Consider the following 14802-nt stretch of genomic DNA (forward strand, 5'->3'; position numbering starts at 1 on the left):
TATATAGTCTCCTGTCTCCTCTCAGTCTTGGTTGGATCATTGTCGCTGTCACCACGCTTGTGTTTTGTTGTTCCTTTGATTTTTGGTCTTTTCAGATCTTTGTTGGTTTTGTTCACCCAGTACACCTGTTAGTGGGTTTTGTTAAATAAATTGCGTTTAGTAGTACATGTTCTCCTGCCTCCCTGCATTTGGGTCCTCCACTCCGCTACCGTGACACAATCAAAGCAATTGGGTCATTTTCATACATTTTTATCAATATTGGTAAAGACATCAAGTTTTTAAATTATTGAAAGTTATTATGATTCAAACTAGGGGTGTGAATTGCGTAGCACCTGGCGATTCGATCCGTATCACGATTCATAAGTGACGATTCGATTCGATGCCGATTAATCCTGATACAAATCTATAAATTGATTATTGCGATTTTTCTCTTTTTCTTTTTTACTTGTACATGTACACTGTAAGATTTGTATGAAAATGTATTTATTTATCTGAAACTTCAGGCTTATAACTGAGCCACTGCATTGCACAGGTTGCAGTCATACAAGAGTATAAAAAAATGTATTGTATGTTTAGAACAGATATAAAATTTGTGATTAATCTTGAGTTAAAATAATTAAATAATAAAACAAAAAATAAAATATTAAAAAACTAGAGGCGTTAAATGATTTTTTTTTATTGTAATTAATCACATGACTTCAATAGTTAACTCATGACTAATCACATTTTATATCTGTTCTAAATGTTCAATACATTTTTTCTAGGTTTTCATACTCTTGTTAACAAAAGTGGGGAAAAATGTGAAACTAATAGAAATAGTTCAAATGAATTGTGAGCTAACTAGTGAAGTCATGCGATTAATTATGATTAAAAATGAATCGCCTGACGCCCCTAATTTTTAATAATCTTTTCATTTAAAATAAATAAATAAATAAAATAAGTTTATTCAAAATTTTAATTACTTTTTTTAATAGTAAAAAAGAAGAAAAGATTATTAAAAATTAGGTGGTTCAGATGATTAAATTTTTTTGTAATTAATCGCACGACTTCACTAGTTAACTCACAATTAATCACAAATTTTATATCTGTTCTAAATGTACAATAATTTTTATTTTTTTTAAGTTTTCATACTCTTGTTAACAAAAGTGGAAAAAATGTGAAACTAATAGAAATAGTTCAAATGAATCGTGAGCTAACTAGTGAAGTCATGCGATTAATTATGATTAATTAATTCTCTCACAAATTTTATATCTGTTCTAAATGTACAATAATTTTTTAAGTTTATAATAGTAATAGTAATTTAAGTTTTCATAGTCTTGTTAACAAAAGTGGAAAAAATGTGAAACTAATAGAAATAGTTCAAATGAATTTTTGACGTCTATAGCCGTCAATGGCAGTGAATGAGTTAAAATCGAAATAGATGAAAACGACTCAGTAACTTCCACTTATTTCCTTACAGGAATCGTTCTATTCATTGGCATAATATCTGCTTGCACAAGACTACTTTGGATAAAAGGAACATTGTTGCAGTCAGTGTGCAGCTCACTTAGCCAAGGACTCGGTCGGGGGAAACACGGAATACAGCTAATATGACGGAACCGTGGACGGAACGCTCTGATACCACTCATGCCCTTCCATCCTCATCTGCACTCCTCATCCCCTCTTCTTTATTGCTTTAAGGCATGTAAATCTGTTCCCTTCTCACCATTTCCAAATCCTCTTTTCCCTCCTTGGATTTGCTCATTCTACTGCTACCAAAGAACAAACCGCAGGTTCCATTACAAAAGGGAGAGAAAAAAAAAGGGGGGGATTGTGTGAGCATGTGTTTGTGTATGTTGGATTAAGGTCATTACAGTTTTATCTTTCCACATTCACAGCAAACACTGGATGGCCAAACAACAAAACCAAACCCAGAAATGGCAAAACTGGCATTTTAATTAGAAAATAAATTGAAACTTTACTGTGTTTGAATTTGGAGACATTACCAAAGAACTAAAGAAATTGAGGACGATAACGATGGCTAATATAGGCAAGCTTGACACAATAATCTCCAGATGCTATGAGGGTTGGGGGGGGGGCTCCCAAGCAGGTAAGGGGTGAGATTGAAGCAATTCGAAAGTGCTAAAAAAAAATTGGAGCATCAATGCATTTTTGTCACCCTTGGTAAAAAAAACTCCAATAGTGGTGCCTTGAGATGTACGTTTTTTAAATCATTTTCATAAGATACTTTCATTCTCTTTGCTTTGCCTTTGAATACCTTTAGCTGTTATTATGTTTATAAATGCTTTCGACTCATTCAAAGCCATAAATTCATCAAAAGAAAAGATTATTAAAAATTAGGGGCGACAGGCGATTAAAATTTTTAATTGTAATTAATCGCATGACTTCAATAGTTAACTCACGATTAATCACAAATTTTATATCTGTTTTAATGTACAATTAAAAAAATCTAGGTTTTTGATGGCTATAAAAGTCAAAAATTCAATTTAACTATTTCCATTAGTTAAAAAAAAAAATCACTTTTGTTAACAAGAGTATGAAAACCTAGATTTTTTTTTATTGTACATTTAGAACAGATATAACAAATTTGAGTTAACTAGTAAAGTCATGCGATTATTTTCAACTAAGAATTTTATCCCCGAATTTTTAATAATCTTTTCTTCTTCTTTTTTTTTTATTATTAATCACCGCCATTGACGGCTATAGACGTCGAAAATTCCTTTTAACTATTTCTATTAGTTTAACATTTTCTTCACTTTTGTTAACAAGAGTATGAAAACCTAGATTTTTTTTATTGTACATTTAGAACAGATATAAAATTTGTGATTAATTGTGAGTTAACTCGTGAAGTCATGCAATTATTTTCAACTAAGAATTTTATCCCCTCAATTTTTAAATAAGATTTTCTTTTTCTTTCTTTTTTTTAGTATTCACTGCCATTGACGGCTATAGACGTCAAAAATTCATTTGAACTATTTCTATTAGTTTAACAATTTCTTCACTTTTGTTAACAAGAGTATGAAAACTAGAAAATTTTTTATTGTACATTTAGAACAGATATAAAAAATTGTGGTTAATCGTGAGTTAACTTGTGATGTCATGCGATTATTTTCAACTAAGAATTTTATCTCCTCAATTTTTAAATAATCTTTTCTTCTTCTTTTTTTTTAGTATTCACTGCCATTGACGGCTATAGACGTCAAAAATTAATTTGAACTATTTCTATTAGTTTAACATTTTCTTCACTTTTTTTTAACAAGAGTATGAAAACCTAGAACATTTTTTATGGTACATTTAAAACAGATATAACAATTTATAAGTTATAAAATACCATTATGTTTGTGTGTGTGTGTGCGTGTGTGTACCCAGAGATCCAGTCCTGTGGAGGCTTAGATAGCCTCTGTCTCTTTCCAGCCCCCCACCCGGTTCTCTGCGCAGGCCGGCGCGGCCCAGATGACCGCCGGCATACTGTCGCAGGAAGGAGGGGGCGCTGTGGGAGGCGGGATGCACGGCGCTCGCCACCATCGGCTCTTGAGGCGCACCGTTGCAGGGGGGGAGCAGCCAGAGACAGAGGGGGTGGGGGAGAAAGAGAGAGAGCGAGAAAAAGGTGTGAGGAAGAAGCCACAAAGAGAAGAAAATAGTTGCGGAAGAGGTTCGCCACGATAAAGGAAACGACACGGCGGTGTGAAAAAGACAAGATCACGCTGTTGTTTTGGAGCTTTGTGTGTGTTGCTGTAGAAACACGATACAGGAAACAAGGATGGGAGGTGAGAAAGAGTCAAAGAAAAACTGAGTGGAAAAAGGGGAACAGGCGCATGAAAATATTAGCGGGACTGAGCCTAAGAGGCATCAGAGGTAGAACTAAAAAATTCATAGGGTGACTAGAATAGCTACTAGAAGACACGCTGAGATATACACTTAGAAATAACTCCGATTGACGTGGGGGGGGGGGGTCAGGTCTGCACAATTTCCATCATGATGATCAGAAATCATAATGTGTGTGCGCACAACGCCACATGACACCCAATCACTGCCGTTGACGGCTATAGACGTCAAAAATTCATTTGAACTATTTCTGTTAGTTTAACATTTTTTCCACTTTTGTTAACAATATGAAACTTTTTAAAAAATTATTGTACATTTAAAACAGACATAAAATTTGTGATTAATTGTTTCGAATTCCAAAAATTTTTAATCATCTTTTCTTCTTTTTTATTATTAAAAAAAGTAATACATTTTTTTTATAAACTTTTATTTTATTTATTTATTTATTTATTTTAAATGAAAAGATTATTAAAAATTAGGGGCGTCATGCAATTAATTTTTAATAATTAATCGCATGACTTCACTAGTTAACTCAAAATTAATCTTATATTATATATCTATATATATTACTTATCAAATTTTATATCTGTTCTAAATGTACAATAAAAAAAATGTAGGTTTTCATACTCTTGTTAACAAAAGAGAAGAAAATGTTAAACTAATAGAAATAGTTAAAAATAATTTTGGACGTCTATAGCCGTCAATGGCAGTGAATACTAAAAAAAAAAAAAAAAAAAAGAAAAGATTATTTAAAAATTGAGGGAATAAAATTCTGGTAAAAAAAATGGTAAAAATTCTAGGTTTTCATACTCTTGTTAACAAAAGTGGGGAAAAAAATGTTAAACTAATCGAAATAGTTCAAATGAATTTTTGACGTCTATAGCCGCCAATGGCAGTGAATGAGTTAATAATCCCTCATTTCCTCCACTGCCGCACATTCGGGCTTAGCATTTCGTCTGATTAGCGCTTTGAGTGAGGGAGGAATGTTTCACCACGCTTTCACTTAGCCGGATCAAGCTGAATTTGTGTGCAGAGCAAGAAAGATGCCAAGTAAAAGATGCAGTCGATTTTTCAAAGCTGAATGCCTTCCAGCATCTACGTCACTTCCTCCATCTTTCCGCCTTTCTCCCTCCGTGCTCTCGTTTCTCCCCGGAAATTACTTCAAATAACATCGGCTAGCCACACAGACGAAAGGCCTGTTTAAAAAAACACAAAACAAATTAAATGAATGTGGTGACGGCGAAGTTAGAATTCTCTAACTATAGCCACCAAATTACGTAAACGAGACTAGCCGAGTATTAACGAATTGGAGCGCGGCCATGAAATATAGACGGTAGGGGTGTGCCCCAAAAAATCGATTCTCATTTAGTACGATTCAGAATCGATTTTAAATGTCCCAAAATCGATTTTATTTCAATTATTTTATATTGTCTTGCCCTTGTTTGTGTTTGCCTTTATTGGGAGCACTGTTCATGTTGTACATGATTTGGCCACTTAGGGGCAGTGTGGTTCTGCTCGTTCTGTTACACTGTAAAATTGTAGTCACATAAAAGCAAAAAGTCAAGTTATTAAAATAAAAGTTCTTGTTTTTTTTGCAGTGTAGGATGTTAAGACGCTTCTCTGTATACATTCCCGGAGGGTTTTGTATGAAGAGTCGTTCTTTTGAGCGATAAAAGTGCCACGAGTGGCGCGCTAATTAGCATTAGCGAGTCAGACTGGAGTAGATCATGACAATTATTTGCATAGCTATACATTGAAGCAGAAATCATTGTCAATCAAATCATTTTTTTTTTAATCTAAAATCGTTCAGAATCGATAATTGATTCTGAATCGAATCGCAGACCCAAAAATCGGAGTCGAATCAAATCATGAGACAGTCAAAGATTCCCAGCCCTAATGGACGGACTATAAATGAACACTGAGGCTTTTATTTTCTCACTTTCTCAGAGCGTGAGAGACGAGAAAGAGAAACGTTCCCTCACTCTGACCTGGTTTATGTCTGGAGACGGAATATGGCTGAAACACACACACACAAACACACGCAAATGCGAACACACACAGTCTCAGGTGACGTTGTTAGCATGATGCAAATGCAGTCCTCCAAAATGGCCAGCAGATGGCAACACTACGCACATTTGGAGAGCACGACGCATGCGTGCGTGTGAGTGGGTCAAACACACAGTCGGTTTCAATGGTGATGATGCAGCCAACTAGGACAAGTGAAAATCGAAAAGTGGTAATGAGGGTGGCTACAATAAATGGAAAAAAGCTTATTTGTGACATTAGAAAATATATGTGGACGCACACGTGATCAAAAAAATAAAAGTCATTGTGACAATTGCATGTTTGCTTACACCAACATTTGCACCATTTCATTTATTTTTTTTTTAATATTGTGAAAAGGCTCCTGAATGGTCTTAGGAAAGTTAGCCCTGTTTACACAAGCAACGGTAGAAACTTTCAACAACCACCCGACTGTCTCGTCTGAACTTTGGCGACCTGAACTGAACTGGACCGCTCGGTGGAAAAATGTGTGTGTGTGTGTGTGTCTCACCGTTCTCCCTGGCTGTTGCCGGCTCATCCAAAGCCATCTGCTCAGCCAGTTCAGACAGGGAGTCGTCAACGGGACGAGCGCTGCGTAAAGACATGGACAGCCTCCGTTTGATGATCTTCATCCGGTCCATGTTGTCGGGTGCGACGCCGGCGCCCACAGGCCTGTCAAGGAGAAACAACCGTCATCATTCGCCGTTGGTCTTCATTATACAGTCAACATGCTGCAGTGCGGCGCGTTTTCAACACTCATTTGGACTCCCGACGATGATTGTTTGCTCATTCAGCGCGTGTTCTCATTGTTATGGATGCCAAGTGCAAATATTGTAGGGTGAAAAAACACACGGGTGGCAGAGAGAGGCAAGCCTATAGACAAAAATAACAGAGAAAGACAAATAGAAATGTTGTCCATACAGAGCCGCCCCTCCCAACGTGCATATCGCGCACTGTGCTGTAGGGCCCCATCCTCCGCGAGGGGGGAGCCTGAGCCTCTTTGGAAAGGGGGTGGGGGGGGGGGTATGCACAACGACATGCGACATCTGGCTAATTATGAGAGAACCCTCCGAGGTGTAATTGACAATCGTCAAAAACTAGATATGATATTGATATTAGGGGTGGGAATCTTTGAATGTCTCACGATTCGATTCCGATTTTTGGGCCTGCGTTTCGATTGAGAATTGATTTTCGCTTAAAAGGAGATTTTTGATTCAAAATGATTTGATTGACAATGATTTATGCTTCAATCTAGATGTGCAAATAATTGTAATGATTAGGGGTGTTGGAAAAAAATCGATTTGGAAATATATCGCGATATCACAGCGCGCAATTCTCGAATCGATTCGATATGCAGTCGAATCGATTTCATCAACATCAATTTTTTTATGGGAATATTCAACAAAACGTCTTTCTTAGGATTAGGATTTACACATTAAGCATGAAAGAATGTTATATTAATGGAACATGAAGCCTTAATATTTTATTTCAGTGCTGTTCAAACATGAAAATGCAGTGACTCAGTTATAAGACAGAATTTTCAGATAGATAAATAAATTTTCATACAAATCTTACAGTGTACATGTACAGGTTTACTGATTTGTATTTTCTAAATTTGAGTTTTTTTTTTTTTAAAAATCGCAATAATCAATTTAGACATTTGTATCGGGATTAATCGGCATCGAATCGAATCGTGACACGAATTTAATCATGATCACAAACATTGGACAGCTGCAGTGATCGGTGTGGGAAAATGAACCCTACGAATCTTTGAGGTCGAGATTTTGCTTATACTGTTTTTTGCAAGTTGTTCAATTAACACATTCACTGCCATTGACGGCTATGGACATACATTTTTTTAATTTGAACCATTTCTATTAGTTTAACGTTTTCTTTCCACTTTTGTTAACAAGAGTATGAAAACCTAGAATTTTTTTTGAGAAATACAGATTAATCGTGATTAATCGTTAATCGAGTTAACTATTGAAGTCATGCGATTAATTACAATTAAAAAAATTTATCGTTTGACGCGATTTAAAGATTATAAAAAATTCGGGGCAGCAGGCGATTACAATTTTTACTCGTAATTAATCGCATGACTTCACGAGGTAACTCACAATTAAACACAAATTTTATATCTGTTCTAAATGTACAATAAAAAAATATAGGTTTTCATACTCTTGTTAACAAAAGTAGAAAAAATGTTAAACTAATAGAAATAGTCAAAATGAATTTTTGACGTCTATACCCGTCAATGGCAGTGAATGAGTGAAGCATTTAACAGTACAGGTGTAGAAAAAGTAAAGATGTGGGTTAGCTTAGTTAGTTTGTTAGTTTAAGAGGATCGTGATGTGAGGTAGACAATTTGAAAGTATGCGATGTTTCTGGTGCGCAGGAAGCGCCGCGTCGCGTCGTCCGAAGGGAAATAAACAATTCATATTTGCAAGTGTGTCAGTGCGCGCGAGTTTGCTTTTCGAGTGCTATTTCCCTGCGCGTTGCGTCACCGGCCCGGAGCTAGCGGCGGCTGCAGCGGATTATTTTTGTATCCGTCCACTTCCTTCTTCTTCCATCGCATCCATAAGTGCTCGGCGGCTAATGTGCGCGCACACGTACAAGCCCACATTGCCACAAAAAGCGATTCATTCTTTCAGGCCTTATTAGAGACACCCTGTGTTCAGCTGCGAGGGGATTCAAACCCTGCGAGACAGCTGCTGTTTTTCACAAGGAGATGCTGTCAGCTAACAATCGTTTCCGAGCCTACTTGTGAAAACCCGGCACCTCGAATACGCTTAAGAGAGGGTTACAAAAGGGCAAAAAAGGCGACAAGATCGCATTATTTCATATCACCCGAGGATTAACCGGGATCCCGCCCCCCTCATTTGCATGTTTCCCCAGACTATACTGTTCAGAGAAGGAGATTAGGTCTACTCGTGCAACCATGCCGTCATCGGCGCAAACTATCAGGAATAGACATGTTGCATTATTGGCAAAGCAGCTGACACGCAGCGATGGCGTAATTAGCCACTGTCACGTCTTCATCTTGTGAATTAGCATCGACACGAATGGAAGCAGGAATATAATTACAAAAAGTATTACAACAACAACATTAAAGTTTAATGTTAGTGCGCCCCCCCCACCCACCGTCACCCTTTTTATTTTATTGTTTTTAACTCATTTCCTGCCATTGACGGCTTTAGACGTCAAAAATTCGTTTGAACTATTTCTATTAGTTTAACATTTTTTCCCACTTTTGTTAACAAAAGTATGAAAACCTAGAAATTTTTTGGGGGGTGAATTTAGAACAGATATAAAATTGGTGATTAATCGTGAGTTAACTAGTGAAGTCATGCGATTAATTCTGATTAAGAATTAATCGCCCGACACCCCTAATTTTTAATAATCTTTTATTTTATTTTTTTATGAAAAAGTAAAGTTCATTAATTAGGGGTGTCAGAAAAAAATCGATTCGGCAATATATCGTGATATAAAAAATCGATTCGATATGCGGCCGAATCGATTGTTTTATATCACGATATATTGCCGAATCGATTTTTTCCCTAACACCCCTAATTAATACCTTGTTATTTTACACATAAACTCTAAAAAATAAGAATAATGTCTCTGCCTCATATTGCACTTAAAAATTGCGTTCCTAAAGCCTAAACGGCTATATTAGACATTTTGAATTATTTTTTAGTTTTTTGTTTTTTTTTGTACGTTAGGAAAAGCCATTTTACCAAATAAATGAAGACACTAAATCCTAAACGCTTTGAATAGATTTTTTTTTTTTTTTATGGAGAAAGCGCTTTACAAAAGAAATGAAAACAAAGTACTGTTTATATATATATATTTTCTTTTTTATTATTATTATTTTTTATTATTATTATTTTTTTTTTTTTTATGGGTGATCCGAAAATCCGTGATCCGATCCAAACCGTGACTTTTGTGATCCGTTGCACCACCACTACTATTATTATAGAAGTAGAGTACAGTATAATGCACACATAGTTTTAGTTAACTATGCACTAAATGCTGCACCGTACAATTGAACAAATCTGTCAAAAGGAATGCTTGTTTTTCTAAAAAAAAAAAAAAAAAAAAAGTGTATGGGATGGATGCAGTCAGTGAACAGAGCAGCACAGGCTCCTTCACGTGTTGGGGAAAGACATGTGGCTTCAGCCTGCAGCATGTACAGGCCACAAACGCCAGACACTCGGAAAACCACATCTTCTGCAACTCCCACTAAATGGACGGGAGGGGGAGGGTGTGTGTGTGGGGGGGGGGGGGGGCACTCCAGATGCTGGAGTCTTAAACAAGCACAGTTGGAAGGAACATGGTGCATTGTTGCGGAACACATACGGTAGATGAGCTGCAGGGACCGAACAATAAAACAGACGAGAGCAAAGGTTTGTAGGTTAATGAACCCGAAGGTGAAATAAAACGGTCGACAACATCGCCCTGTATTGTTTAGCCGCCTCCGCTAATCGCCCCGTGAGCATGTGTGAGTGGGTGCTTGCGAGGGTTACGGTAGGACAGAGGTGAGGTGAAGTAGCACACGCCCGAGGAGGGCAGGGGGGGGGGGGGGCAACGCGGCCTGATTTATTCCATGCACGCCATTTGGGTTGCTAGGCTGCAGGCCCGTAGTGAAACCGCACTTTCTCTCTCTCGGAAGTGAAGGGAAGAAAAAAAGAAAAGTATCGCCACATCAGCAACCACATCACCCTCCTCACTATGCAGATGGACGGACGAATGTGGCAAAAAGCGTTATCCTTGCCAGTTTGGCATTCCTCTGCCAAGTGGGACACCCTCATAGAGATTATAATACAAGTTTTAGTCAGCTATTTTCTGCCTGTGCCGCAGCACTTCACAAACCAGCATTCTTCTGCACGAGAATGTGCGCACGCACGCACATAGAATCGGACAGAGCGGAACGGGTCCTCGATAACACCCACAAAAAATGGCTTGTCACAGCAGACCAGGGATGCGTGACTAATGTGCAAATACTAACTCGGGCATAAAACATTAGCGTAAACAAGCTAGCTAGGACACGTTTTCATTTCTGTACAAATGACGGTGCACGTTATACGCATCTATTGATGATGTTTTCATTTCAAATCTTTAACTTTTTTTTTGTTCATGATGATGTTTTTGGTCTTGTATAAAGTTATTTTGAAAGCGTCGGTATCACAGCGTAAATTGTTATGCTGTTGGAACTGTATATTGGTCACTAGGGGTGTGGCCAAAAAATTGATTCTCATAAGAATCGCGATTCTCATTTAGTATGGTTCAGAATCGATTTTAAATTAAAAAAAATATTTTATACCGTCTTCCCATTTTTTGTGTATGCCTTTATTGGGAGCGCTGTTCATGTTGTACCCAATTTGGCCACTGAGGGGCAGTGTGGTTCCACGCGGTCTAATACACTGTTAAGTAGTAGCCACATTAGAGAGTAGAAGGAAAAAGTCACGATCAAGTTATTCCAATAAAAAAAAAAAATTCCAGCGTGCAGCCGTTCTTTTGAGTGTTAAAAGTGCCGCGAGTAGCGCACTAGTTAGCATTAGCGAGTCAGGCTGGAGTAGACCATTACGATTCCTTGCACATCTATAAATTGAAGCAAAAATAATTGTCAATCAAATCATTTTGAACCAAAAATCGGAAATTAATCGAATCGTGAGGCATTCAAAGATTCCCACCCCTATTGGTCACGATCCAACACTTAAAAAATAAAATAAAATAGCTTAAAGCAGACAATATATATACAAACAGCAAAGTATGTGAGATTGCTGACAGGGTAGACAATGACAAGGTGGAACTTTTCCCGTCGGGACAGTCCCGGTTTGAGCCTTGGGTTCCACATCCCTGTGGATTTCGCCCCGCTATTACGCAGATCCCGTCCCGGCGTCCTGCTTTGCCATGTGTACTGTATGTCAATCACAAAGTTGTCATAGTGATTCATATGAGAAACCATTTCTATTTACTTCCAAATTCATGTTTGCGTCCTCATTCGCAACCGCATCTAATCAAGTAGCAGGACGGACTTAAGTAGCAGGCGTTGACCGAACTAAGAACTACTTCCTGCTTTCGCATCTAAGAATCATGGGAAATGTAGTCCTACTACAGTCATCAGTCACCAGTTAGACAACGCAAGCTGAGCTTTTTAGCGGTATATTTACATATAATGCGTGACAAGCGCGTGGTAAACGACGCAGCCAGTTTCCATTGGGGTATATGCCATGGAGGAGGCGGGACTTCCGACTTCCTAGTTTTCACACATCAGCTTCGTTTCCGTTTCCTGTTTGCGGTGTTTGGGCCGCGTCCCAGTTCTTGCGCTTCCGCCTTTGTGCCCATCGGTTGCGCGTTCCCGTCGACGGGTGCGAGTGTGTCTGTCTCAGTTGTCCGAAGCATTTCAGAGAATTGAGACACCCTGCGATGGCCGGCAACGCGCGGTTGGGGGGTGCAGGGGTGGGGGGTTTGAGTGTTGGAATGCGGCCATCAGTGGCCGGAAACGACGCTGATGTGTGAAACCCGGAAGTCGGACTTCCGTGACAAAGGTTGGATGGTGGTTAGTGCATTGAATTGTTTAGTGCTGTTGAACAGTCAATCAAGATAACATTTAGCATTAGCGAATGAAGCGCATGTCGACCGTCTTTCACATTTGGTGCCTCCCCACCCCAATGTTAATGATGATTGACTAACGACGAAATATGGTAACATTTATTGTATTTTAATATAGACCATCCCATTTTTAATTTGGAAAATCTGGTCATCCTAGTTTTGGCTAACAATTTAGCACTTAACTCATTCACTGCCATTGACGGCTATAGACGTCAAAAATTCATTTGAACTATTTCTACTAGTTTAACATTTTTCCCACTTTTGTTAACAAGAGTATGAAAACCTAGATTTTTTTTAGTGTATTAGAACAGATATAAAATGTGTGATTAATCGTGAGTTAACTAGTGAAGTCATGCGATTAATTACGATTAAAATGGTAATCGCCTGACACCCCTAATTTTTTATAATCTTTTATTTTATTTTTTAAAAAGATTATTAAAATTAAAAAAATATATATTTACAATTATTTTATTTATTTATTTAAAAAAAAAGATTATTAAAAATTAGGGGTGTCAGATGATTAAAAATTTTAATCATAATTAATCGCATGACTTCACTAGTTAACTCACAATTAATCACAAATTTTATATCTGTTCTATATGTACAAAAAAATAGGCTTTTATACTCTTGTTAACAAAAATGGGAAAAAAATGTTAAACTAATAGAAATAGTTCAAATTTATTTTTGACGTCTATAGCCGTCAATGGCAGTGAATAAGTTAATGAGCACATAATGGACCTTGTAGACTGTTTTGCGGCACTGGGGATTAAAATGGTGTTTGAAATGCATATTCTGTGTTAATTATTCCGTTAGCTAGTGGTCCAGTTGTTGTATTGGTTATTGTTGGTGCTTTCTAGTTTATTGCTACGTGGTGATGTAATTTTGCCGTGACACCGTGATTGTGCATAACATGGGGAAGAATGACTTGACTGTATTCTGTGAGTTAAAAGGGAGAATGTGAGATCTTCTGCTTACTATAATAAAAGTTAACTTTTCCTGTCTCGAGAGCGTCACAATATGATCGAAAAAAAATAGCATAAGAGCAAAAATGTATTTTGCAACTAGCCACAATTTCAGGTTCCGTTGAAGAGAAACTGTATGTGATGTGTAAATGCACCAAAGACATTGCAGTCCCACTACTCCGCTACTATGACAGTGATTTTGATGAGAACACCAAAGCCAGTTCCCACTGATCATAAAGCCCAACACATGAATGCAGAACCATCCAGTTCTATTAAAAGCAAGCAAAACGGTGCTATAAATCCGCACTGTACTAACAGGTTCGGTCCTGCTGCACTAGCGCAAAGGGCAAAGTATTGACAAAATCACCACACGTTGAGATTGATCTAAATAATTAATCAGCTACACAGAGACAGGCCGACGAAAAAGAAAATTCATGCTTTTGCTGCATTCACCTGCACTCGTTCTGTTCCCCCCTCATTTGTGGGTATTAAGCGAACACCTCCGTGTGACGTTCACTGTCACGACAACGTCCCGTTGAAAGTCGATTTGACCGCCGCTGGCAAAACAGCATACATTTCGCGGGTTCCAAATTTGCGTTTGGCTCACGACTGACCAGGCTTGACGAGAGATTCCTCGTCCACATTCCGGGCCCTGCGCTTCTGGCTGCTTCCTCGATCTCCCCGTGCTTTCCTAGCGCAACCGTCCGGGAAAAGGTGAAGCGAACGCGGCATCGTGAAAGTTTGGCAGCGCCAAGTTTCTCCGAATGCAGTTGAAATGCGGCACAACATCCCAAACTCGTTACGACTGTGCTCTGAGACGTGGCCATACGTAATAACGCTGTATTGTCACTTCAGTGCCGAGGGGTTTCGAACCAGAGTCTCACATAGGTGCGCTGTTGCGTGCTAAAAACATTTACCTGTAATGACAGGTGACACGTTCAGGTATTCGCCTTCAAGTTGCTCTATCGTTAGCACGATCGAAACAACGAGCGGAGAACGAACACGTACCCGCGACTGACCTGATCGGGCTTCCGGCTGTGGGAGACTATTGTTCCCCTCGTGTATGGTAATCCACGCAGAGAGCACGCTCGGTCGGACCCACTGCGACAAGTCGTCCAACTACTTTGCAGCAAAACGTAGCACGCAGTCCACGGGTCATAGGGTAAATCTTGTTGCCGGATCTTTCACACCGCGTCCCGCCGCCTGAGATGGCGCGTGGTCGGCCAGCTGTGACGCATAATCGCTCCTGACTTGGGCTCACAAGCAGAGCCGTCCCGGCCGGTGATGAGCAGCCATATCGCTACTGCTGTGCGTGTGCGTGTGCGTGTGCGTGTGCGTGTGCGTGTGCGTCCCAAGT

The 14802-nt window shown here is 38.6% G+C and overlaps 1 protein-coding gene across 4 annotated transcripts in view; it reads right to left on the reverse strand.

Annotated features, from left to right (window-relative positions):
• Positions 1–14802, reverse strand: part of LOC144053643 (cyclin-dependent kinase 17-like) — a 58818-nt gene extending 44016 nt beyond the window's left edge. Inside the window, exons 1-3 of one of the 4 annotated variants that reach the window (XM_077568318.1) lie at positions 14454–14802; positions 6380–6540; positions 3366–3530 (exon numbers count right to left, since the gene is read on the reverse strand). In XM_077568318.1, the coding sequence (XP_077424444.1) occupies positions 3366–3530; positions 6380–6509 (295 nt within the window). In that variant the 5' untranslated portion in view covers positions 6510–6540; positions 14454–14802. The remainder of the gene's footprint in view (positions 1–3365; positions 3531–6379; positions 6541–14453) is intronic. The other 3 variants (XM_077568308.1, XM_077568328.1, XM_077568343.1) reach the window with 3 other exon arrangements.

The sequence above is a fragment of the Vanacampus margaritifer genome, chromosome 1, assembly GCF_051991255.1.
Source record: "Vanacampus margaritifer isolate UIUO_Vmar chromosome 1, RoL_Vmar_1.0, whole genome shotgun sequence".
NCBI lineage: Eukaryota > Metazoa > Chordata > Actinopteri > Syngnathiformes > Syngnathidae > Vanacampus > Vanacampus margaritifer.